The sequence below is a fragment of the Gossypium hirsutum genome, chromosome A11 (genome assembly GCF_007990345.1).
Source record: "Gossypium hirsutum isolate 1008001.06 chromosome A11, Gossypium_hirsutum_v2.1, whole genome shotgun sequence".
Classification (NCBI taxonomy): Eukaryota; Viridiplantae; Streptophyta; class Magnoliopsida; order Malvales; family Malvaceae; genus Gossypium; species Gossypium hirsutum.
The window spans coordinates 3,078,778-3,106,646 of NC_053434.1; the positions used below are offsets into that span (position 1 = coordinate 3,078,778).

Consider the following 27,869-nt stretch of genomic DNA (forward strand, 5'->3'; position numbering starts at 1 on the left):
GAAGCTCGACCGATAGAGGAATATTTGTGAGCAGTCCCCTCCGAATTGGAAATCATAAACAAGACTTCGAAAAGAAAACCTCGGAGTTAGAAAAAAAATATAGCAGTTAGATGAGGAAAAAGTGTACTTAAAGCTGGATGTTGATGATCAAAAATTTGAGGCTGAGAATTTAAGAAAGAGAAAGAGAAAGAGAGAGGTTGAGGAGGACCTGGACAGTCTGAAGACTGATTACAAGCAGCTGCATAAGTCAATGAGAAATGTTGGCTTGGGTAAAACGTCTGAACAGTGGAGGCAAGAAATCCAAGAGGAAAAGGCTAGGGCTGATTGGTGGGAGAGAAAGTTTCATGATGCTCAGGCTCGAGAAGTCGCTTGTAAAAAGAGTTTGGATGATAGCCAGAATGAAAAACAGATGTTAAGAGCTCGAGTGGTAGAGTTAGAAACGGCACTACAGCAACATCAGAGTCGTAACTCAGTGATTGAATTAAGGGCTAGCCTAAGTAAGATCGAGAATTTGAAGGGGAAATTAGAAGAACTTAAGACTACACTTCAGAACTGTGAGTATCAATTTGAATTATTGGAAGCAAATAATGAGCAACTAAGGGAGCAACTTCGCCGATTTCAAGATCAAGTCCGAGATAGGGATTACCTCATGGGCGAAGCTATAGCTTAGATACGAGAGGTGGCTGATCATTTACAGACTTTGGCGGTTCAAGCAGATGTGCTAGGAATCAAATATGAGTTAGAGTCAGATCGGGGGCGAGAGTTAGCCTGCCTTCTTAGGAAAGTAAAAGTTTTGGGTGTTAGGGCAAGACCGTATATGTAACTCATTTTATGTAAAAGATTTTGTTTTTCAGTGAAGTTTTCTAAATGGAATTGAATGCGAATCGACGTCTCCTTTTTGCATTCATGTCATGAATTTGCATTGCATAGCATTATAAACATTAAGTTGCACAAAAGAACCCTATTAATTAGCGATAATTTATCTAGTTACCCTGGAACATCGCTACTATACACTAAGAAAAACAAAGGATATGGATCAGAGGTTAGAGAAGTTAAAACAAATACAAAAGGAGATGTAGGAGCAACTGGAAGCTCAGATGCAAGAACAGCTGGCTAGGATTCAGCAGGAAGATGATGGATCAAATGTTGGAGTCCCAAAAAACATGCTGGAATCACAGAACAACATGATAAGCTAGCTGACACTTTAACGCCCCGTACCCGAGATCATCGTTGGAGTCGAACACGAGGTGTTAACAGACTTAATTCATTACTTAAACAGCTCAAACAATTTATTTTTAAAATTTCCAGTCAAGCTAGCAATCTGCGTCACAGTCGCTTAAAAATTCATATCTCGAGTTCCGAAACGCGAAATACAATTCCCTAAATTTTCCCTGAAACTAACTCATATATCTATTTACTAATTATTTTCTAGAATTTTTGGTCAAGCCAATTAGTACAATTTATTAGTTAAAGTCTCACTTGTTTCAGGGTTCGACTACTCTGACCTCTGTATATTACGAATCAGATATCTCTCTGTACAGAATTTCAATGACTATGAAGTTTGTTTCTCTTAAAACCAGACTCAATAAGAAATCTTTACATATAAAGCATGACTTCTAATTATTTTTTTACAATTTATGATGAATTTTTAAATTCAGAACAGGGGATCCAGAAATCACTCTGGCCCTGTTTCACAAAAATTCAAATATCTCATAAAATATAATTTATATACCTGTTTTGTTCAATCTATATGAAAATAGACTAATTAAAATTCAATTTCATAGCTTACTCATCATTTAATTCCATTTCTACTATTTTCAGTGATTTTTCAAATTTACATCACTGCTGTTGTCAGATTCTGTTTTATGGCAAATTTCACTTTACTAAGGATTTTCATGGACTAAATAGCATTTTAAACATACATAACATCAAATATGACTTAGACAAACCAATGGCTAATCATTTACAAACCCTTTTCTTACCAAACCATAGCCATATCATAAGATCAATTACACAAAGTGAGTGTTTTGCCATACATGCCACATTCAAAATACACAAGCCATTTTACCAATTTAAGCCTTCGGATAGTGTGAACGAGTCTTCGACCTATCCCGATTCTCAAGCCGGCTTGTCAAAACTACAATGAAAGAAAAGGAGGGAGTAAGCACAAATGCTTAGTAAGTTCACATGCAAATAGCAAGTAACATAATCACACAATCTCACATAAAACATCATTTGCATAAACAACACCAAGACATTCATGTTTCATTTACATTTAGTATCTTTTTACAATTTCATCATACCAAGTTTTCAACCCAAGGGTTTAAGCACATACCTGTCAAATTTTCTCATTTACCACACTTACCAACATGTCACCTTCGTTTTAGGCCTTCTTTTTATTCACTTAAGATTCACCCGTTGAACACATCGGAATATAATTCGAATACGCGGATCTCATAAAGATAAAAACCATACCTGCAACTAGACAAACTCAATAGCCTGCGGAACTTATGTAGCCAAGTTACCATGTAACCCGCCCATAAGTGAACTCGGACTCAACTCAACGAGCTCGGGCGTTCGCATCCATAAGTGAACTCGGACTCAACTCAATGAGCTCGGATGCCTAGTTACATCTCACGAACTCGGACTCAACTCAACGAGTTCGGAACTCAACCATCCTAGTGACATGTCACTTGTATTCTAATCTACTCCTAAAGTTCAAACGGGCGTTTTCCTCGATCACACATCTTTTCCGTCTTCCACGGAATATCGAAATCGATACTTCGGTGATAGTTCATACTCATCAAGTAATTCACATAATTACATATTATTCAACAATAACCACAAAGCATAATATTTCATGATAATAATTAGCATCCTATCATATAAACAACATTAAATTGCTTAAAATGACAATTATGTTACTACATTTACACATGAACTTACCTCGGTACAAAATTATTAGCAATTGAGCCTATTCTTCGTAAACTTTGTTTTTCCCTCGATCGCAACTTGAATCTCGTTTCTCTTGATCTATAATGCCAAATTAATCTTATTTAATACATACATTCATCAAAACAACATTTAATACGAACTTTGGCAAAATTATATTTTTGCCCTAAACTTTTGCATAAATACACTTTTTCCCCCAGGCTCGGGAATTAAACTTCATCCCTTATTTTTATGTTTTATGACATGCTAATCATTTTTCCTTTCTATGGCAACATCAAATTCACACTCTAACATGTACTTATGACTATTAGGTATTTTTATCGATTAAGCCCTTTTACTCGTTTTCGCTTAAAACCGAGTAGTACAAGTTGTCTAACATAATTTAAAACCTCATATTCTATCATAAAACACCAAAATACACAAATTTCACCTATGGGTATTTTTCCAAATATGAACCCTAGGTTGAATTATTGCTAGCATAAGCTTAATTATTGCTACCATAAGTATTTCCTTTAGTGACGATGAAATACCACCGGAAGGCATGGGATCTACCAAAGCTTTGCACATTACTACTCGCTGCAAGGGGTATACGCTATCGGGGGTGTTGATTGACAATGGTTCGGTACTGAACATCCTGCCTCTATCCATATTAAACCGATTGCCTATAGATAACTCTCATATGAAGACATGCCAAAATATAGTGAGAGCATTTGATGGCACTGAAAGGAAGGTAATGGGAAGGATAGAGATACATCTTCTGATCGGACCAAATACTTACAAGGTAGATTTCCTAGTAATGGACATCAAGCCTTCCTATACTTGTTTATTGGGGAGGCCGTGGATTCATTCAGCAGGGGCAGTACCATCATCGCTACATTAGAAATTAAAGTTGGCGACGGAGAGCTGGCTAATAACAATAAATGCTGAAGAGGAAATTATCGCATCCGTTGCTAGCGATGCGCCGTACATTGACAGTGATAGCGAAGGGGTTGAATGTCCGTTTCGATCATTAGAGTTCGTGAATGCAACCTTCGTCACTGAAGGAGGCAGGATCCCGATGTCCAGACTCTCTGAAGCTACGAATATGAGTTTACAACTGACAGTAGGAATAGGAGCGTTACCCGGAAGAGGATTTAGGAAATATCTCCACGGACGAGTGCAAGTGCCAATTTTACGAAGCAAGTGGGACCGTTTTGGCTTGGGGTATAGGCCAGACGCACAATAGAGAAAGAAAGAGCTGGAGAGGAAGCAGGAAAAGAGAAGAGCAAGATTAAGCGGGGCAGAGGTCAAATGGGAGCCAATGACCTTTCCCCATATATCCAGTACATTCGTGGCAGGAGGAGTTGTCCATCCTGAATTGAAATTCATAGATGAATGAACGGCTGAGGGAATGATGAAGATTCTGAGCATCAATACCGTATTATAAAAAGATCGAAAGAAGCAAACCTAGTGGGCGTTCGCCCCTATGAGCCTGGAAGTGTTCTAAACAACTGGAATGTAGAGGGACTTCATGTAGTTTTTAGACCAAAAACAGAGTAATGTTCAAAACACGCTTATTGTTTTTAGCCTAAGAACAATAAGAAATCTTCTGTGAAATAGGCCCATGTTCAAATCATTTATGCTTTCAATAAAGATGCATTTTTCATACCTCATCAAGCAATTATTCTTTTTTTTCATTTTCTTTATTCCATTCATACCACACAAATAAAGTTCTTAGATATTCTTTCATCCTACAATAGGTACCCAGATGTCGATGTCAAGAGCAACACTGATATGAATCCAGAATTCTCTTTCGAGCAAGACATGTGTCTACAGGGATCACAGGTTTTTGAAGATGACGAAGATAGTGGTTTATCTTTGGATTTGCTAAGGATGGTGGAACGGGAAGAAAAGCAGATTTTGCCTCACGAAGAGACAATTGAGATTGTGACCTTAGAAGTGGGGAAGGAGGTGAAAATTTGCACTTGTATAAAGGAGGAAACCAAGTAGAATCTCATTAAGCTATTGCAAGAATTCAGAGATGTTTTTGCATGGTCGTATCAAGACATGCCAGGTTTAAGCGCTGATATTACGGTGCATCGCGTCCCTATAAGAGAGGAGTGTAAGGCAATTCAACAGAAGCTCTGAAGGATGAGACCCGATGTGACAGTAATGATAAGGGAAGAGGTCAAGAAACAAGTTGATACTGGGTTCTTACGAGCGGTTAACTACTCAGAATGGGTAGCCAACGTTGTCCCTGTCCCTAAGAAGGATGGAAAGGTGCGAATGTGCGTAGATTATAGAGATCTAAACAAGGCTAGCTCAAAGGACAATTTCCCGTTGCCTCACATTGACACCCTAGTGGACAATACGGTAGGGTATTCACTGTTTTCTTTTATGGATTGGTTTTCTGGATACAATCAGATCAATATGCACCCTGAAGACATGGAAAAAACCACGTTCATAACCCTATGGGGAACGTTCTTGGGAAGATCATAGCCATGGTTTCGACAATATTATTTTTTTAACTTGGGAATATCATGCATATTACTCTACTTAAGATTCTTTTTTCTTTTAACGTGGGGAAAATTTTATAATATTTCTTATTCTCTAATTATAATTACAATTTATTTGTTCTCGTTTCCTCTAGCATTATTTTCACATATATATATTATAAAAGTTATATGGTTTAAAATTTTCATAATTTTAAATAATTCAAAATTTCAAAACAAATATCATTTCTATAAATTACATGTTGAATTTTATTTATAAAAATATTTTATTTTATATGGTAAAGCCTCATTAAACATAAGAATTGAATTATTTGTATTTCGTGTATTATACATAATATGAATATTAGGTTAAGGAACACTCACTATAATATTGGAAATTTTATATAAAAATAATAATTATTAAAAGTTTATGTAAAATTTAAATGAAATTTTGGTAAAATGATAAAGTTTAAATAATAAAAAATAAATACAGTGAGCTAAATTTCATTGATTTTATATAAAAATATAAAAATACAATAATAATTTAAGTTACTTTCTAGTTATTTAGTTACTTCTTAATTGTGTTTGTATTTGATTAATTTGTGACATGAAAAAATTTGATGCTTTTAATAGTGGCTATAATGATATATAGAGAGAGAGAAATAACATAAAAGTAGATTCATTCTATTAAAAAATTTCTTCGAGCTCAAAGGCTAAAGAAAAAGTAATGAAAATTTTCTATTTTTATAGGTACATTTCTAGTTATAATTGATATTAATCATACTTATCAAAAAATCTAATACGGATAACTTGCTATTCGCTTGGGGTATTGGCCATAATAATTATGTATGAGAGATGGTCGAATGGTTCAAGGCGTAGACTTTTGTTTACCTAGGATTTGAATCCATCTTTTTTCATACCTTTACCTAATTCACTGGTGTTATATATATATATATATATACTTTTGTTTACCTAGGATTTGAATCCATCTTTTTTCATACCTTTACCTAATTCACTGGTGTGATATATATATATGTAAACTATTAAAATAATCACTTTTGTTTGCCTCAGGTTATATTTTGTTCACTTATATTTGAAATATTATGTTTTAGTCACTTACGTTATCGTTTTGTTACGAAATGATCACTTTGTGTTAAGAGTTCTTACCTCCCAAACGGTAGCTTGACATGACAGTTAAAATGAGTTTTCAATGCCAACATGGATGTCCAATTGGAATAAGAAAAAAATCATTTTTTTAATGAAAACATAATATGAAATTCTACCCTAAAACTCAAATTTGTCCAATTTAAAAAGAAGAAATAGTTGGATTATTTTTGTTACCATCAGAGAGTAGAAGAGCAGAACGATAGAGTAGAAGAAGAAAAAGAAGAAGTAGAAGAAGAAATGGACACACCAACCTCTATACATGCTTGCTATTGTGGTGCCCACACGCAAATAAACAAAGATGAAACATGTGTTTTTTATCTGTCACGTACAAAAAAAAATGAAAAGATGGATCACCTTTTTGCAAAAAAAAAAACTCAATAATATTTGAACCCAAAACCCATGTAAAGAACCCAAAAAACTTATTATTTACTGTAATCCATGTCTGAACCCTCAATTGAATCGATCATTTATTCTTCCATTTTAAATAAAAAATTCAACCGATTAATGGAACACTCAATTTGATTTCTATTGTTTCGATTCAATAAAGATGACCACGAAAATGGATGGTTTTTTAGTCAAAATGGGAAAGAAAATTAAAAGAAAAAGGAGACCAATGATTTTTTTTTTCAATTCAAATATTTAATTGATATATTGGTTTTGATTATTTTGGGAAACCAAATTAACATTTTTTCTATAATTAATTTAGAATTTTCAATTAATTAAATTTATTTAATTAAAAAATTAATTAATTTATTTGGTTTGATATCCACGATGGCATTAAAAACTCATTTTGGCTATCACATCAGACTGTTGTATGAGAGGTAACAGATCTTAATAGCAAAGTGACCATTTCATACCAAAACAATAACGTTAGTAACTAAAATGTAATATTTTAAACACAAGTAATTAAAATGGAACCTGCAGCAAACAAAAATGACTATTTTAATAGTTTACCAAGTATAGATTAAGGGATTTGGTAATATAAATATTTTTATAGGAAGGTGAATTTCCATTTTTATCCTCAAAAGTAGAACTTTAATTCATAATTTCGTTTTATAACAAAACTAGACAAACCCGTCAAGATGGCCGAGTTGGTCTAAGGCGCCAGTTTCAGGTACTGGTCCGAAAGGGCATGGGTTCGAATCCCATTCTTGACAGAATATTTTAAATTTTTAAAAATTAATTAAAATGGAGCATGGGCTTGAACCCGCAAATAATCTTATAAAGCTATGTCTGATAAACCCAATAATTATTAAGTTTATCCTCTTTATTTGAATTGTATTTTTTGAATATTAATTATTTATAATATCAACTAAAATTAAAAAACAATTATAGATACAATTTTTTATATTAATTAAAATTAAAAACCTAATAAAAAGGATAACAATTATTCTAAACTTAAATTTGAAGTTTGATTCAAACTAAATAACTTTTAACATTTTTTTTAATATTCAAATTACAATTTTTAATATTAACTAAAATTAAATATAAGAGAAATTATTCCATAAACTCTTCTGACCACCTCATATATGATCCTATCCAAATATTTTATGCCATATCAACAACTTTTTTCAACTCAAATTTAATTTTGGTCAATTTATTTTTCTTTTGATTTTACATGATTTTTTTCATAAAAAAATGATTTAGGCGGTGATTTTCCTTATTTTTTCCTTTTTTTCATCCTCTTTTCATTGTTAGGGAAAAAATATTAGGGTTTTGAGTAATTCAAAATCAGCAATGAAAGGATTACAAGTTGAGCAAAAAAAAAATGAAGAGATTACAGAATTAGATTCGTTCCTATTTTTAATGATCAAAATTAACGATTTTTAAGATTTTGATTCAAGTATGAAATAATTATTGAATGTTGATAATAATGTTGAAATATAATGTTTGCTTAATATTATAGGAGAAATCTGCATCCAGCATTTCCCAATATTATAGGACAACGTTGTTGTGAAGAAGAAAGTTGTTGCACTTGGCAATAAGCCGACCAAGGAGCACACCGGTCATGAAGAAATCGATTGGCAAACTCGCAGGCATAGCCGCATAGGTAGTAGACGCTAACTCATTTTTCAACACACACAAGTTCCAAAAATACCACAGGCTACACGATAATAACATTGTTATCTGTGTTAGAACATTATCATCACCTTTCTGCATCAACGAAAGGGACCGATCGTGGACTATCGAAGCCGATGGCACAATCCCAGCCACTACCCAAACATCAACCACCATTGAGCAAGACACCATAACATGGTCTAGATCTTCTAACTCCCCACAACGAGCACAACTAATCGGCTTTATTTATAAAATATTTTATTTTACAAAGTAGAATCTCATTAAACTTAATACTTGAATTATTGCATTTTATGTAGGATACACAATATAAATGTTTGATTAAAGAACTAACTATGATGTGGGTGAAATTTTTATATAAAAAAATATATTTATTAAAAAGTTCATGTAAGATTTAAACGAAAATTTGAAATTAAATGGTAAAGTTAAAAATTTAAAATTTAAATGTTGTAGGTTCAAATCTGATCACGAGTTAAATTTATATAAAATATAAAAATACAAAAACGCCACCATAATAATATAAGTGATTTTGTAAATATATAATTAAGGGATTTGGAAGGTGAAAGGTGAATTTCCATTTGTATCTCCAAATATAGGACTCTGCTGCCGATAAAAAAGAAACTATAACATGTGCAAGACAATTGGGTCAAGATGGCCGAGTTGGTCTAAGGCGCCAGTTTCAGGTACTGGTCCGAAAGGGCATGGGTTCGAATCCCATTCTTGACAGTCAACAAGGTTTTTTAATAAATAAATCGTAAATTGATCATGGGCTTGAATCGGCAAGAATGCTTATAAAGTAACGTTTGATAAGCCCAATAAATATTAAGTTGGTCCTCTTTATTCGAATAAATATTTTTTTTAATATTAATATCAATTAATATTAAAAATAATTAAATAAAAAATAATTTTAGTTTAGAATTATATAAATGAATTAAAAATGGAGCATGTGCTTGAATCCGCAACAATGCTTATAAAGCTATGTTTGATCAACTCAATAACTAGTAAGTTGGTCCTCTTTATTCGAATTATGATTTTTTAATATTTAAAAATGATAATAAATACAAAATTTTAAAGCTAAATAATGAAATAGAAATAATGAAGATTTTTTAATATTCTTGATAACCCTTATTTTAAATCTACATTTTAAGTTTGATTCCAACTTAATAACTTTTTAACTTTTTTTTAGAGATCTTCTTGAATTCGAATTTACTTTTTTAATATGAAGTAAAACAAAAAATAATAAAGATATTATCAAAATACTTAAAATTAAGTCGTTTAGTAACTTAAATTGCTTTTGCTTAAGCTCAACGTTTTGATATATAATATTTAAAGAGTTTGAAAGCAAATCTGCCGTTGATCTTAGGGATATCTTTCTTAAGATTAGCATAATGTTACAAGGACTGCAAAATTGGCACTTCATTTGTTGAAAAACAAAATATGATTCAGCTTTGAAAACCACGTTGTCAGGAAAAAGAATTATAATGAAACTTTAGATTCAATAAAAAAAATTAAAAATTAAATAAACCAAAATATTTGAACAGAAAATGGTAATTACTCGACCCGTACCAAATGTTAATAAAAAAATCTCATACAAAAATTATTAATTATTTTTATTTAAAAAATATTTATAAGAAAGGACTTTAAAATTTTACAATTCCTCAAATATAAAAAACAATCAACCGAATACCATCCAATATTTCTCAAGGTTATAGGACAAACTGGCTTAAAATCCCAAAATACTAATAATAATTTTTTTTTTGTTGGGTCAGATAGACAATTCTAAAACATATTCATAGACAGTAAATTATATAATATTAACAAGGTCTCTTATAAAATGAAAAACACAGCTTCCACAAAAGTTTGGATACCAGACGACAATGTCCAGAGATAAGGTATCATTTAGGCATAACATAATAAGTAGATGAACCGAATATATTATCAATAGCTCCACATAACTACACCCTAAGGCGTGTTACTAAATGGATATCATAAATCCCAGATTTTATATATGTAAGGCCCTGCTCCAATAAAATAGAAGAAATGAAGCTCCATGGGATTCTAAGTTAAGCCTTCTTCACACATTTTAGCTGCTGCTACATCGATCTGTTGACGCGCAATAGTGCACATAAAGCCTGCTGCAAATTAGATTAAACGGCATTTACCGAATGACCAAAATGCATAACCATAAACACTATTTAATTGAATCAATCAACTATAATTCAACTCGTACCTTAATTAGATGTATGAGAAACTTTGGGGGCATCCCGAGCAGCTCGGGCGCTGGTGCAGTCTTTGCTTTTGACCCCATCATCCTGCACCATTAATGGGGTGGAGTTGATTGGTTGCTATTCGGAATCATCGTAGACTTCTCCATCATCAGAAAACTCATCAAATGATCTCATGTCAAGTTGGTATCGGAGGATGCCCCCAATCCCGCCAAACCCTCGGCAGAACTGGGAACCCTCTTGTGATTTGTTGGTAACAAACTCGAGACTACAACCAAATCGCTTGTATTCACTAGCAAACCACTCTAAAAGTGGCATCTTTTCCTGAACCTCCAAATCAGCTGAGTTGGATGAGTCCTGGAAGTTGGTCATATTAGCTTCTTGTTCCTTGTTCAAATGTTTTATGACAACTTCACCGGTAACGCTGTTCTTCAACATGTACCTATTTATGTCCATATTTTCCCATACGATAAGTATCTCAACAGCTCCCATCTCCAAGGCCTTCAGTGTGTCATCCACACCGAAAACATACTTCCCGGTATCTTGACTAATCTCCTCAAAGTATTTCCCTATTAAACGCTTCTCCTGTATGAATTTCACATTCGACAGGATTTCTGCTGAAAGCTCGATTGCTTGGTTGAAACCATTCTCACCTCCATAAGAGACATCAACCACATTCAGAACCTTAGCCTGAAGCCGTTGATCAAACATATCTGATTGACTCAGCTCAGTTTTGAAATCAGCCGATCCAGCAAGTATTAATCCTGAAACATTAGGCTGACTAGTGGCAGGATTAATAAAAAATTGTGTCGCAAGTTCAGCAGTCTTTCTCACATAGTTGTGACGTTTTTCCATTCGAAGTCGAGCAAAACGAAGAGCTGATTGTCCTCCTCTCCCGTGCTTCTTAGGAAGATCAACACTGAACTTATGGAGCACCTCTCTAGCATTGCCACTTAATGTACCAAAGAGAGTCCCATTACCATCCATCACAATAAAACCAAACTTATCATCTGATTCCAAAAGTTCATTAAGTGCCTCAGTGTGAAATTTGTTGTCACAGAGATAAAGAGATGCATTTATAGGCCTAAAAGGCTCAAAATCAATCGTGACTTTCTTCTCCTTCCCATCTTCAGTCACAATTGTGCCCGTATAGAGCACAAGCCCATTGGGAGGAACTTTACTATATAGTTTGAGCCTTTGCTGGGCAGAAGTGATTGCACCTAACACAGATTGACGATTGACTCTGCTTTTGATGTTTGAAGCAGTCCCAAATTCATCTCCAAGCATCTTGGTAACCCTCGATATCTGATCACGTGGAGGCATTATGAGAGATATCATGCTGGTGCCATTGCCTCTAGCTGCTTCGAGTGCTTTAATCAGCTTCTTGATCTTCCATATCTCGATATTTTTGTCAGTCTCGTGACCGTCCGCCATTGCTAGTTAATGTCGTACCTGCCCAAAAAAGTTAAATAAAATTACCTAAAATCAGCCAAACAATTAACCATACCTGAAAAGTACTCAAATCTAGCACTCAGGGATGGTAATCATACAAAACAGTCAAAACATGAATATTATCAAATAATTTATCTAGTCTGCCAAAGAAAAAAAAATCAAGTTTGAATCACATCATAAGAACAATCACAGCGCACAACACATCTAATATGTTTATATAAACAAGTTCTAATGACCTAAAATAATTTATACAAATTACTATTGAGCATCAGAAACTTAAAATAAACTACGAAAAAAAGAAGAATAAAGAGAATATAAAATTGGCAATAATAACAAAAAAAAATTCCAATAGCTTTGCCTCTGATCTCAAAGAAAATCAAAATAATTCAAAATTACTAATACTTACAAAAAATGCTAAGCACTACACAAAGAAATATTTAAAAACAAAGTTTCGCTATTAAAATATTCGTTTTAACGAACTCAGGTTAATATATTTTAATACATTAAACGCTTCCACTAAATGATATAATAAATTCCTATTTATATAATCTAACAGAATTTCGCCCCCAGAAAACACTATCCATACTAGAGGCTTTGTCTTTCAATTTACTAACCTGAATACGTAATTTTAACCTAGATTTTCAAAATAAAAAACCGAATTTCAAAGCAATTTATGCAAAAGAACAAACAAAAATGAGGAATAGAACTTGAATTTAATTCCCTAAGTTGCATCAAATGTCGAATCAGAAATCAGACAGATCTAATGCGAAAAAAAAATAAGAAGAGAAAAATACCAGTTTTTTGAATTGATTAAAATAAGAATAAAATTAGAGGAGAAAAAAAAAAAGAACAGAGAATAACCTGAGGAAATCGCCTCCAAAGCGGTGAAATAAAAAAAGGCTGCAAATTTTGTTTGGTTCGGAGCGCAGTCCGATACAATATATACCGTGCAAAGAAGATGCCCTAGCACCTGCGATGGTAAAGCAGTAATTTTATTTGTTTATTATTTTTTATGTAGTTATTAATAAAAAAAAATTATTTCTTTTATGTTTTAAATAATAAAGTTTTTATCTATCTATAGTTTAGAAAAAGTTTTGAACAAACAAAAATAATATTTTTTTTTATTATATTATTAAATTCACATTTAAAAATAATTATAATTTAATAAAAACCATGCTAATTACAAATTTATAAATAACTGAAACATAAACTACAATTATTAATTAAAAATTTGTGCTAATTTAAACTTTTGAACTATAAAAAATACATTTATTTTTCATCATGTTATTAAAATTACATTTAAAATAACTATAAATTAATAAATTTCTGATAATTAAGAATTTAAGAATAATTATAATTTAAATTACAATTATTGATTAAAAAATTTGTGTTAATTTTAAAATAAAGTTATTACTTGAATTTATGATAATTATAATTATAAGTTACAATTATTAGTACAAAATTTGAATATATTGAAAAATTAAAAGACAAATAATAAATAAATGTAGGTTAAAAGTGCATAGTTTTTAAAATATATTAAGTTATATATTATTTTTATTAAAAAATATTTTAATTACATTTTTACTTTTCATATTAATTCAAATGTAAAAATTAAACATCTGATTGAGTTTTAGTTTAATTAGCATGTGCATTGTTGTCAATACAAGAGGACATGAGTTTGAGTGCGTTGATTGTGCTCCTATTTATGGATTTGAAATAAACTATGGATAGTTTTAGACATCGTGTCAAAAATAGCAGATATAATTCGAACTTATAATTAAATTGTTCAAAAAAATTATACATCAACTAAAAAACAATACAACTAAAATAGTATATCGCAAATTTAAATATTTGAATTTATTTTTTTCAATATAATTAAAATAATTTCATTATTGTTTTTAATATATTAAAATAGTTTTAACACCATTTAATAATTTTAAAGAAATGTTTAAAATATTTATTTCCATAAATAACAGTTTTCATTTAAATTATAAGATTTATATTAGCTTAATACACAAAATGATGATGTGTTAAGCTACGACATTTTCCATTTGTCATGATTTTAAACATCAAAACCTAAGATTATTCCTAAATACATTGAAATATAATATATTATGATACGACTAGGGGCGAATTTAAGGGGCTAACAGGTCTTGACTTCTACTAAAATAAAAAATTTTCTATTTTGACCCTTTAAAATTTTTTAAATTTTAAATTAATGAAGATAAAATTACACATTGCCCCCTCCTAAAAATGATATAAATTTGATTTAGTCTTCAAAAATTACAATTTAATTTCGAGTCCATAAAAATTTTTTCTAACTTCACCCCTGGATATGACATATATGATTCGATATTAAAATAGTTTTAATTTTTATTTAGAAAAATTTAAATTTTATTAAATAATAAATCTTTTATATTTTTGAGTTATGAGTAAAATTGAATTCTATAATTACTTTGGCAGATGTTTTTTATATTATTTTTTACAAATCTTTCCAATAACTAAAATTTAATTGATTCGATTTAAATAATCGACTTATCGAAGCTTTAATGGCTCGAGTTACACTACATGCAAATCTCATATATGGATTACTTTTAAGATTATCATAGTTTAAATTTTATTTTATATACAGTTTATTTCGATTCTAATTAATCAAACATACATTATTTATACTTTATACTTGAGATTGTAGTTGTAAACTTTTTAAAAATTTGGTAACATAATAAAATAAACTAAAACATCCTTTAATTTTTTAGATTTATATTTACATAATAATATATATAATAGTTTAATATTATTTAATCATACAATAGGTTATATATTTCAGTATGCAATATTTTAATAAAAATATATTGATTGGTATTTGAATTTGACTTTTTTTTTTCGTGGTACTTGTTTTCTATAAAAGTTATACATTTTAATACCTAAAACTAACCATGATTATAGTCTTTGATCTAGGTTCAATGTTGATTTGATAAAAATTCATATTTAACTAATAAATAATATTAGTAGATAAATTTTATTAAATCAATCTTAAAACTAAAGAAAAATCATAATCACGAAATTGGTAAGTAATACGAATTTTATTCTATAAACAAAATCATGAAAATTCAAATGTATGACAATGACAAATAACTTTCTTCAAATCAATACCAAAACTCAATTTAAACACTTAAAAATTAATGCTGTTATCTTTTTGATTAATTAATTAATTAATTAATTAATTACATACTAATAAGGAATAAGTTTATTAAAACCATAATTTTTAACATCTTTTATAAATTGAATTGATTGATTTCGAAATACCAATATTCTAAAAACCTCAGATGGAGCAGAGAATCCATCGTCAAACCAGCTGATGGATCGGAGGTGGTGACCATCAGCCCACTAATTTCATGGGCCTGGTTCCTTTTTCTTTATAAAAATAATAAAAAAATAATTAAAACATGTGAATTATTTTAGTAATTTAAATATTTATTATCAATATAAATTCAATTTACCATTATAATATTTCTACAATTATATAAATTTAAAAACCATGAATGCGTTTTTGCTTAAACAAATGTAAATGACGGGCATCTGCGTGTTTAGTGGGATGTGTTTAGTTTTTTTTTATTTCACGCTATAATATTTAGTATATTTTTAAAAAATTAAATATATTATACAAATGTTAAGTATAACCAATTTAAAATTTTTAATATATTCAATATATTTTTTAAAATATATTTTAAAATTTTAATATATTTTTTAATAGATAAAGAGAAAATATATATATATTTTTAAAATTTTAAATATGTTAAAATTTTAAACACGTTAAAGAAAATGTTGAGTATAACCAATTTTAAATTTTCAATATACTTAATATATTTAACTATATTAAAATTTTGAACATATTAAAAAAAATTTAAGTATAGCCAAATTTAAAATTTTAATATATTTTTAATAGGTAAACACACAAAAAAAGGTGGGCTAATTTATTTGGCTCTATCAAAAAAGAGAAAATTTATTTTAAAGTCCCTCTATTTTTTTAGAAATTGTAGTATTTCCTTAATATTTATACAAATGGCACCAATTTACACGGTTCCACTAAAAAATTGATTATTTTATCTTGGTTGCTAACGTGGCATGTTGGTGGCGCCAAACTCTTTGGCTCCGCCAACTTTTACTGTAGAGTTTAGGTCATTTACGTGTTTGACCTAAATTTTTATATAATTAATTTTTTATGTAATTAAAATTTTAAATATATATTAAGTATATTAAAGTTTTAAATATGTTAAAATTTTAAAATTAATTATACTTAACATGTAACACCACCTAACCCTTTTCTGACATCAGAATAGGATTTCAGAGTATTACCGGTCACTACTGTTTATAACACGAATCAAATAAAATTGATAATTATACAGTTCAGTAAATTATCTTATTAACCCCTTTCAAGTACATTCTAGGCCCATAGAATATGTTAAGAACAAACCGGAATCCAATCAGAAGCTTATAAACTTTTTTGTAAGATTTCCAATATTTCTTTTTAATAAACAGTACCACACACCCATGTTACCACTCTGTGTGACTCACACGACTAGGACATGCCCGTGTCCATTACCCGTAAACTTCTTTGACTTGTTGCCCATGAACAAAACTAGTTTCACACGGCCAAGTCACATGCCCGTGTTCTCAGCCCGTGTGGAATACCTGGACATTCTGTTTTACAACATTTAAGGTGCAGGGAACACACGGCCAAACAACATGCCCGTGTGCAAGCCGTGTGTCTTACACGGTCTGGTCACACGCCCGTGTGCCAGGCCGTGTGGACTCAAAATAAGTCTTATACCTCAAATTTATCAATCCCGTAATTTTAAACCACAAGCAACATAATTTCTAATCTTTTAGATTACTCAAATTACGATCTAACACATCTAAAGCATATTAATTTTGACCAAAACAAACATCCAACCAACGTACCCCCGTTGGTACCACAATTTATATCAACAAAACTCTATATTTCATGCTAAATAAACTTTTTTTTAATACCAAACTTAAATAAGTTACATACTCAACCATTATCATTTATAACAACATTTACAATAATTTCCAAAATGACCATTTTGACATCCTAGGTACATGCCATTACTAATAATTAACATAATTCTCCACTTACAGTTTGGGATCAACCTGGGCTGCTGATTCAACGATCTGACTTTAACTTATCCTGTGCACGAAAACAAACTGTACGTTGAGTTTGAACTCAGTGGAATTTCTATAAACCGATACTTAAATCAATAATAAATCATATACCAATGAACTTTGAGATTTCAATCTAATAATCTTAATAGTTCAATCATTTGTTTTCATTTTATAATACTGAGGTCTTAACTTATTAATCAATTTCAATGAAATATATACAGTGTAACAACCAAATTTTTCAGTGGTGTCGGAAACAGTGATTCGAGATCACAAAATCCAATGAGTAAGTTAAGAAATTTTAATAAATAATAATTATGGGCCAAGTGCGAATTTAAATTTTTTTTTGAATTAGTGAATTTTGCGATTTTAAAAGAATTAATCAGGTAAATTGGGTTGAAAATGAGGTATCGAGACCTCAAATTCATAAACCGAGCCATAAATATTTTTAGAAATATTTATGGAGAGTTAGTAAGTCAGTACTAAAGTTTCGTCAAGAAATTTTAAGGTTTCGGTAGTCAATTGGGTAAAAAGGACTAAATTGAATTAAGTGCAAAATTATAAAATGTGATTAAATAGCTCTAGTAATAATTAAAGGAGGAATAAATAGGAAATTAAACACCTATTATTGGGCTGGACGGCATGTGTGTGCAGGAAAAATAAAAATCAAGTGTGAACAAGGGGCAAAATTGGAAATTTTGCAAATTAAGCATATAAAACAAGACAAAATTGAAAAATCTAGAGATATCGTCATTTTTCTTCAGCAAAAACGCCATGGAAGGTCTGAAAGTTGCTGATTTTTCATACTTTAACATATGTGAGTTCAATTCTTACCCTTTTCTTTGAGATTTTTATGTTTTTGTGACTTTTATAATTAGGTCCAAGTGTTTAATTCATTAGTTTTTGATTTTATGGACAAAATTGAAAGATACCATTGATAAGTGTTGGCTGTTTATGATGAACTAAAATGGATTTAAAGCTTTGATTTTGTTGTTTGATGATTTTATCAAGTAATTTCAATAGAAATTGGTTTTAGAACCTAATTGTGAAAAAGTTGTAAATTAAGGTTTAGTGTTGAAATTCTGATTTTTAAAGGTTGTGTAATAGTTTGGAATGATGGAATAAAATGTTAATTGAGAAAAATTAGCTTAATTGATGGGCTAATTGAGCAACGACTGAATTGTATGATCAGTGGAATTTAGAGGAAAAATGGTAATAAACATCTTGAACTAAAACAGTTTTGGACAGCAGCAGTAGGTTAACTTTTAAAAATCACCATAAATTTTATAAATTGAATTAGAGGATGAAAAAATATTGAATTAAAGCTTATTGAGTCTAGTTTCTTATAGAAGAAACGGTGTAAGCAATTGAATTGTAAATTATGAGATATAATGAATTTTGTGAGATAAGGTCAGAATGAAATCGGGTTCCCCTTTTCTGACTTTGGAAAATCACAAAAATTTGGAGAAAAATAATTAGAGACTCAAAATTATATTTTTAGAATCCTTAATGAGTCTATTTTCAAGATAATTCAACAATAACATTATTCGAGTTTTGTACTGTGAGATAATTAATTTTTAATGAAGAGAGGTCAGACCTGTCGGATAGTGAAATAGGGGAAATTTTAATAAATAAACTGTACTAATTGGATAAACCAAAAATTTTGAAAAATTTATGGTGGAAATATATGTGAGTCTAGTTTCAGAGAAAATTTACGGATCTTAATTTGGAGCTCTGTAACTCAAATTATAAATAAGTGAGTGACTATGACTCGTGTGGGTAGCTTGATGTGAGCATTTATAAGTAAATTGTGAAATCATACTTACAAGAATGTTATATACATTAAGGATGTGAAATGGAGAGGAGGAGGAGGAGGAAAATAAATATATGTGGAATACATGGAAACTATGATATATGAAATATTGATATAATGAAATAAATGATATGTGTTTATAAGAAAACAGTAAGAGAATGATATGTATCATGACATGTATATATATGACTAGTTTTAAAGTGATGCTTGTTGGGAATGAAGTTGAATTAAAATGTCTCAGGCAAACATGTTATTCTGCGCACCTGAATCGTGGTATTTTATAAAGATATGATCAAGCTTTAAATATGAATGCTTGATGATTAAGCTGAAGATATTTGGTAAGATGGTAATCATGGTATAAAAGTATAAGTGGTACTATAATAGACAAGGTAAAGTGAGTATGAGAGACACGTGTATGATGACATACAAATGCTATGTTTGTGGTTTAATTGAGAATGTTTAGTCATTAATTGAATACCATGTTATATGTTTTTGATTTTGTATGAGTGTGTAAGAGATTAAGGTTGACCAAAGCTTGGAAAATAGCCTAGGTATTGACCACACAGGCAGAGACACGGCCGTGTGCCTCAGCCGTGTATGGAACACGGCTTTAGGACACGGGCATGCGATGTAGCCGTATGCCCCTAAATTGATGATGATGTCATAAACAGAGAGCTCCACGGACAAGGGACACGAGCGTGTCCCAAGCCACACGGGCGTGTGGGTACTGTTCTTAAGTAAAAATTTTAAAAATTAAGCAAAAAATTTTATGAGAAATCAGTTGAGTTCCGACTTGATTTTAATGTTCATGTTGGGCTTCGAGGGCCTAAATAAATGTCGTTATATATATGATCTCAGAAAGTGAATAGTAAATGATTCGATTAATCTGTAAATGTTATGCATTTACTGGTAACACTTTGTAACCCTGCTTCGGCAATGGATACGGGTTAGGGGTGTTACATATAGTTTCAGTGTTTATTTAATATCAATCGATTTTTCATTATCACTCAACCAATATTTAGTATCATTTAGACATTTAGTAACTGGCCAATATTCAGTAACAATCAATTGATCTTTATTGTTCAGTAATAATCAGTCATCAGTAATAATCAGTTATTCAGTAATGGTCGTTTATTCAATATCAGGCAATTATTCAATAGTAGTCAGTTATTCAGTGACAGTCATTGATTCAGTAACAGTCGAATATTCAGTAACAATCAATTTTCAGTACCTTTATTTACCCCTATTAACATGACTCGAACCTAGACGGATACGCGGATCCAACCCACACACCGGGATAGCACACAGTGTTCATCATCCGAAGCCGGAATACACCGCGTCAGTAACGCTAACAGTAATAGTAACAGTAACAGTAACAGTAGCAGTACGATACACAGAGTACTTCATCGGAAGAAATCCGGAACAGTAACAGTAATGCGACACTTATAGTGTCTCATCAACACAAAGTCGGAATATCCCTGAACACTTTAAATCCTATGGTATGCCAACTATATCCGACTTAGCCCGATACTGTTAATAGGGTATTTAACCAATTTTCGGTTTTCAATCAATACATATATATTTCAATTAATCACATAATTTAATAAATCAATATAATTCAATTCACTTTTTATTAACAGATAATCAAATTTCACAATAAACACTTATTCATAATTATTTCACCACATTTTCAAATAAATTCATTTCAATAATAAACACAATACCAATAATTCACACTTTAATTATTTACCATAACATTCATTTAAAATATAACAATTAATAATAAAATTCAATCTTTAATTCCAATCAATATTTATTTCTATTCAAATATTTACCTTTAAATACTTACTATACTTATCAAGTAATAAATTTAACAATTAAGTATTAAGTTCAGATTATAGAAATACAAACCGTAATTTCCGAGCTATCCTTCGTCTGCTTTGTCTTTTCCTTGCCTAGCCGAGATTTTCCGGCACAACGCTAGCTACGGAAATCAATTAAATATTATCAATACATTACCATTCAATTTTCATATTGAATATTTTAATTTTTATCCAACTTTTGCTTAAATTCCAATTTAGTCCCTAAACCAAGACTAACTTTTATTCTTCACATTTAACTCAATATTTTCATTCAATTTTCACTTTAAACTAATTTCAACTCTTTCATTTTATCATAACTCCATAATTTCAAAATTCTTTCAATTTAGTCCTTCAAAACTTATGATTTACTTTACAATTCAATCCTTATTTCACTTTTAACTTGAATTTCTATCAATTTAGCCCTTAATTCATCATTTTATTCTTAAAGAACAATATCTAGAAATCTAATAATTTTCAAAATATCAACTTAATTTTATCAAAACCTTATTCCAAGGCTTCTAAAACATCAAAATTAAGTAAAAAAAGCTTAATTGACTTACATATTAAAGTTTAAAGCTTCAAAACCTAAATTTTCCCTTTTCTCCCTTTCTATTCTTTCTTTCCTTCTTTCTCCCTTGTTCTATTCTGTTTCGTTTCATTCTATTCTCTTTTTCTTTCTTTTCTTTCTTTTACTTTGTATATATAAAATATAATAACAATAATAATAACTATAATAAATATCTATTAAATAATAAGTATTTATTTTGCATTTGTATCCATATATATTATTACATTTGTATATCATCATCACCATACATTTGTCTTTCTTTTATTTATTTTAATTGTTTAATTATTTACTTTATTTAATTAATATAAAATAATAATATTTACTTAAATAATAAGTAAATACAAACATGTATTACAAATGTATGTATAATATTTATTACACATATATTTTATTTTTACCACAAACTTGACACTTATTTTGGCTTATTTACTTATTTAGTCCCTTCAATTTTCTTTATTCTATAATTAAACTTTCACACTTTATTCAATTTAATCCTTTATCTAATTACTCTTAATTTAAGCTAATTTACTTCATTAAACTTTAATTAACCATTCACTTAATTTCGTAAATATTTTTAATAAATATTTACGAATCCATTTTTCAAAAACAGAAACCCGAAAATACATTTTTCCAATAACTGTAAAATTTGGGTCATTACATAATATTTTTTAATATATTTAAAATTTTAGAAAATTAAAAAAAAAATCACATTGGAAACTGGTGGTGCCAATTTATTTGGCTCCACCAGGAAATGAAAATTTTTTTATTATAGTATTTTCCTAATATTTATACAGGTGGCGCCATTCTACATGGCTCTATCAAAAAAATAATTTTTTTATCCTGGTTACTGACGTGGTATGTTGGTGGCACCAAACTCTTTGACTTCATTAATTTTTATTGTAGATTTTAGGTCATTTATGTGTTTAATCAAAATAATAAATCATTGATGTAATTAATTAATTTTCTTAAGTTAATTTTATAAAAAAAAGACTCTATTATAAACATAAAAATGACTTAACTTAAACTTTAAATGTTCGAATTCAAGCTCGACTCATATTTTAATTGAGCTTAATTATTTACTCGAACTATATTGCTTGGGCTTTAAGGTTTCAGCCTCATTCTCTTATTATTATTATTTTATTTCAACTGAAATTTCATTACTATTTTGTAAATAAATATTTTACAAAATATATATTTACATAAAAACTTTCATGGTGGAGACTGGAGACATGATAATTTAATTAACAGTAAAAAAAGTTATCTGATTTTAGATATGTCAATGTGGCAGTCGACAGCGTTTTCAGGCAACAAACAAACAGTGACAGTACAAGATCCGCCAACCAAATAAATATACTGGAGCTGCAACGGTTCTCTATCGATGGTTTGACTTTTTTCTCCTCCTTTTTTTCCTTTTTGGTAATCCAAAGCCAACTAAAACACGATCTTAATCAAATCATGAGGTCAACACGACTCCTCTCCGTAGATTAAACCGCAGTGAATCATCTGTCAATTTAAATGGATCCCATTCTTTAAAGAATCAATACGTGGCCATTTTCTACAATGGGATGTGATCTCCAGAGGAAATTATTGCTTTTATTTTGACACTTGGCACCCGTTCCTATTCTAACTGCTGATAAATGGGCCCAAGCTAACACGGTCAGTCGTTGGACAGCTGTCCTATTCTTAGCCTCCAATTCGTTTTCCTTTTTAATTTTAGATATCGTTTTGTGGAAGATTTTGCCGATCAATACTTTTTTATTTTAATTTATTATATATAGACATTTAAAATTCATTTATAAGATATCAATCATCAATACTTTTTTTTAAATAATAAACAAAAATTAATGATTTTTATTAAAATGATGAAATATGTTTATATTTGAAAATAAATCTATTTAAAAATAATTAGAAATATTCATTAATTAGATCTGTATTCAATAAAATTTTAAACTTAGATCGAGATCCTAATTACTTCACTGTTTAAATATTATTTTATTTTTTATTGAAAAAACGTACAAAATCAAGTCGACTAATATTAAAAATATTAAATTCAAACCTAATCCAAAACAAATTGACTCGACTTAGTTGGTCGGACTATAAATTATTTAAAAGATAAATTCTTAGTAAATGATATTTTAAAATATAATTATTAATAAAATAAAGTTCTTGAAAAATGTAATAAGATGTGGGATTATTTATTAGTAAGTAAGGTGGTGGCCGCCTCTTTATTATTGGTTACTTCTCTTAAATGTGAGATCCTCCGTGTCTCTTTTCTCAATTAAAATCTAAAAAGCTTACAAGGATGGCGGAGAAATCTTTGGACTTCTCTAAAACTATTTACAGGGCAAATGATTTCACTAAATGTCGAATTGATTTTTGTTATCATAGTAAATTGAAAAAGACATTATATTTCTAAAAAAAATGATAACTATGAATTTCGAAAATGAAAATTCATGTATGAAATGGGGACTAATTTCTATCACACCAACAGAAGGATGAAGAATTAAAATAAATACTAAAATAGATATAGTCTTGAATCAACACTTAGTATCCATGGAGAATTGAAAGGGCCATGAGATTTAATTTTTTTTAAACATCTATCTTATTATAGATTTTTATCATATATATATATTTTTGACATAACGTCTAGAATTACTTATAGTCCCTCCCCAACCTTTAAATAGAAGAATAATATGATTCAGCGCACTCGAATCCACATCCTCTGACATTGGTAATAATGCCAATGTGAATCGATATTTAATAAGTATTAAAAAGATGTTATTAATCTGTTATTAAATCTAATACAATTGTTATTTTTATTAATCACTCCTTGGTTTATTGAAAAAATAATATATATATGTGGTAACAAAGTATATTGTAAAAAGGATGCAACCGTCATGAAGTAAGTAAGAGTTTTGAAAATATCGATAATGACTAATAAAGTTTTTGTATGTCTCAAACAACAACAATCACGGATTATATACTTAATTTTTATTCGATTTTTCTTAAATACATTTTCAAGGACAAAGTTTGAACAGTTTTTAATATAAATGTTTGTCATCACCATCCTTTTCTTTTAACAACAGCATACTGTTTAGCAATTAAATGTAGATAATTCCCACGTTGCATGATGAACCGCCATACAAGTGTCGTTTAGGCTTAACGTCGATGCATGTCGTGGACGTCGCCCGGGTCTTGCAAACTAGTGATATGCTTATTACAAATTTATATGTGATATATATATATTGGGGGCAGTGATGACTTTCTTAGAGAAATGAAGTTTGATTATGATGTTTTTGGAAAGAATTATTATTAATATTAAAAAAATATAAATTTTAAAATGAATAAAAAAATACATTAAATATATACCAATATATGATTGGATTTCAGTGTGGTTCTAAAGAATGATTTGACACTTTTTTAAGGCATGATTATGTATTGTTTAAGGTGACATGAATCGCCTCCAAATTAGTTAGTTGTTGATTTTGTTTTTTTCCCAATTTTCTCGGGGTGAAGAGTGTAAATTAGTTATGAATATATATATATTATATGTATTGATATAATTATTTATGTTTATAGTAAAAAAAAAACTAAGCGTTATTCGAAATATTATAAAAATCAGTCGGTTATATGATTACATATTTAAAAATGTATGGACATTATTTTGAATTGAGAAAATATTTATTTGTATTTTACGTTTATGAATAAATGGGCATTCAATGAGTCTATAAACTTGAAGCATAATCATAAATGGTTTATTCAATGTTGGAATCAAGATCCACGTAACGCTAACCCTACTCAAATTAGTTCAATGGTCATTCGGTAGGATTGAACGATCTATTAAAATAATGACCATGCATATAATTCCATACATTTATAATTATATTTGATAGACTAACCAACAATCTTCACACAATCTTCATTTGAGAGAATTGATTAATGTACTCTTTATGAAAAATATAATTAATAAATATGAAATTTGAGCCTCAAATCTTTCCCATTTCCATATAAAACCGGCCTCATGTTTCAATGCAATTACTATTTTACAAAATAATAATAATTGAAAAATGAAGAAAATTTGTTGAAATTTGGAAATTCGTTCCACACCAATCCGTTTTACACTTGGCATTTTCACAAGAGTACGTAACGTGGACATTTGCTTCCAATGCCGCAGCAATTTATAGCTTATTAATTACTAAAAGGACGTAAACGGCAAGCTAGCTACCAAGCAAGCATGCTACCAAATGGGACCCTAAAATAAACTAACTTAAAGGGATTTTTTTATAAATATTCCCAATTTGCTGTATATGTTCTTTGTCTTCGAGTGCTTCATTACTTCCCATTTTTTTATATTTTTTTTAAATATTTTCTACTTCAAAATATATTGTAATATAATTGACGGGGACCAAGTCTATAATTTTGTGTCGCGCTGAAATATAATTTTAAGAATTAGGAAGTAAAAAGCTAAACAATTTTGTGATAAAGTTATTTAAATTGAGTTTCAATTTTTAGAGAATATCAAAATATAAAATTTTCATATAATTAAGCGAAACAGTAACATTTAGCAAAAGGAACCAAGGCCCTACATCTCTGTTTTCATCTCTACATATCATATTTCTACCGTATAGAATTAAAAGATATACAGCAAGTGCATGCATTATTATTTTTATGCATATTTTATATTTTAATAAGTTTAATTAAATTAATCAATTTATCATAAATTATTAAATTAGTATAATCAATTTATAATGTTTTAAATTTATAATAAAATATTTAATTAATAAATATAATAAATTATTAAATTGATAGCTTTAATTTCTTATGTGAAATTCAACTGTTTATCAATATATTATTATAACAAGCGTCTATTCTAAAGAAGGCCAAGTGTACATAGAAAATTTACTCTATTTTTTTTCTTCATATTTTACCTTTTTATTGTCAATTGACATGTGGCATGGTAAGTGTCGAAATCAGCCCATCCCGTCCAATAAATGCCATATGAGAGAAAGTCAACATGTTTAGTTTGTAATTCATGGCATAAAGAGTGTTCAACTTTGACATCACTCGTATTGACATCTCAGATTGAGTTTTAGTATATGTTTAGTATAGTTTTTAAAAGGTATTTAAGAGATGAAAGTATTTTTGAAATAAGTTATATTTTTAAAGACTCAAAAGTATTTTTTTTTTAAAGTTGAACTTTTTAATTTTTCTTTAAAAGTGTTTATTTTTTTAAAGTATTTTTGAGAAATATTGCTAGATTAAGCGTTAATTCAATTGATGTAGGCATTATTGTAGATATAAGAGTACGTGGATTCATGTGCACTGAATCGCATTATTCTCTTATTTATGTGTCGAAAAAAATTATGAATAATTCTAAATATTATGTAAAATAATTTATAATGAAATTATTGAAAAAAAATATGAATTATATATATATATTATATACTCAAACCTATTCTATTTGATGCCACAAACAATATTTGTCATGGATTTGTGTATTTCGTGATTCGATAAATGTTAAGAATGATTGAAGAAGCTTTTGATTTGGTATTTCTTTTTAATGTTAATTTGACTTCAAATATGCACTTATTGTTTGGTTACAATATGAGAGACAACAAAAAAGACAAATTTATCTATCTACTTTGAGTTCAAACTTAAGTGATGTGCTTCATTGTCTCAATTGAGCATATGTAAATTTTATCAATGCGGATTACCGATAAATCATGCCGATGTGATTTATTAAAAATATTAATTTTTTAATAATTTGATATTGAGTAAATTAACTTGTTTTTGAAATAATTTAATCTCTGATAATTTTAAAAAATAAACAATTAAGGACAATTAATTATGATATTAATTTTTTTGTCAATTATACATATATATTTTTGGTTTAATAACAAGTTTACTCTTCAATGTTTATACATTTTGTATTAATGTTGATAGGATGTGTAAATGTTACGGGCTAGATTTATTAATTTTGGACTAAGTTGACAAATGTTGCTAGCTAAATTTGTTAAATCAAAACGAAATTGACAAAATATGTAAACATTAAGGGTTAAATTTATTACTACAAAATAAAAAATACGTACAAATGACAAAAAA

The 27,869-nt window shown here is 29.3% G+C and overlaps 1 protein-coding gene and 2 non-coding genes across 5 annotated transcripts; 2 read left to right on the forward strand and 1 right to left on the reverse strand.

Annotated features, from left to right (window-relative positions):
- The first annotated feature begins 7,666 nt into the window (after window positions 1-7,666).
- TRNAL-CAG (transfer RNA leucine (anticodon CAG)) lies at window positions 7,667-7,747 on the forward strand. Its single transcript has one exon. It is a non-coding gene; the product is annotated as a tRNA-Leu (tRNA).
- A 1,564-nt stretch (window positions 7,748-9,311) lies between these two features.
- Window positions 9,312-9,392, forward strand: TRNAL-CAG (transfer RNA leucine (anticodon CAG)). Its single transcript has one exon. It is a non-coding gene; the product is annotated as a tRNA-Leu (tRNA).
- Window positions 9,393-10,438: 1,046 nt separating this feature from the next.
- Window positions 10,439-13,338, reverse strand: LOC121203480 (eukaryotic peptide chain release factor subunit 1-3). 3 transcript variants are annotated; one of them, XM_041080581.1, is made up of 3 exons: window positions 13,205-13,338; window positions 10,897-12,343; window positions 10,439-10,769 (listed from the first exon to the last, which is right to left on the reverse strand). In XM_041080581.1, the coding sequence occupies exon 2, from the start codon at window positions 12,323-12,325 to the stop codon at window positions 11,012-11,014; it is 1,314 nt and encodes a 437-aa protein (XP_040936515.1). In that variant the 5' UTR covers window positions 12,326-12,343; window positions 13,205-13,338; the 3' UTR covers window positions 10,439-10,769; window positions 10,897-11,011. The 3 variants fall into 3 exon arrangements, with proteins under 3 accessions (XP_040936515.1, XP_040936514.1, XP_040936513.1); XM_041080580.1 differs by having other exon boundaries at window positions 10,439-10,798; XM_041080579.1 differs by having other exon boundaries at window positions 10,439-10,801.
- Between the last annotated feature and the right edge of the window lie 14,531 nt (window positions 13,339-27,869).

Bases quoted from the DNA above. Each gene is read 5' to 3' on its own strand.
- LOC121203480 (XM_041080581.1), bottom strand. From the start codon at position 12,325: ATGGCGGACGGTCACGAGACTGACAAAAATATCGAGATATGGAAGATC.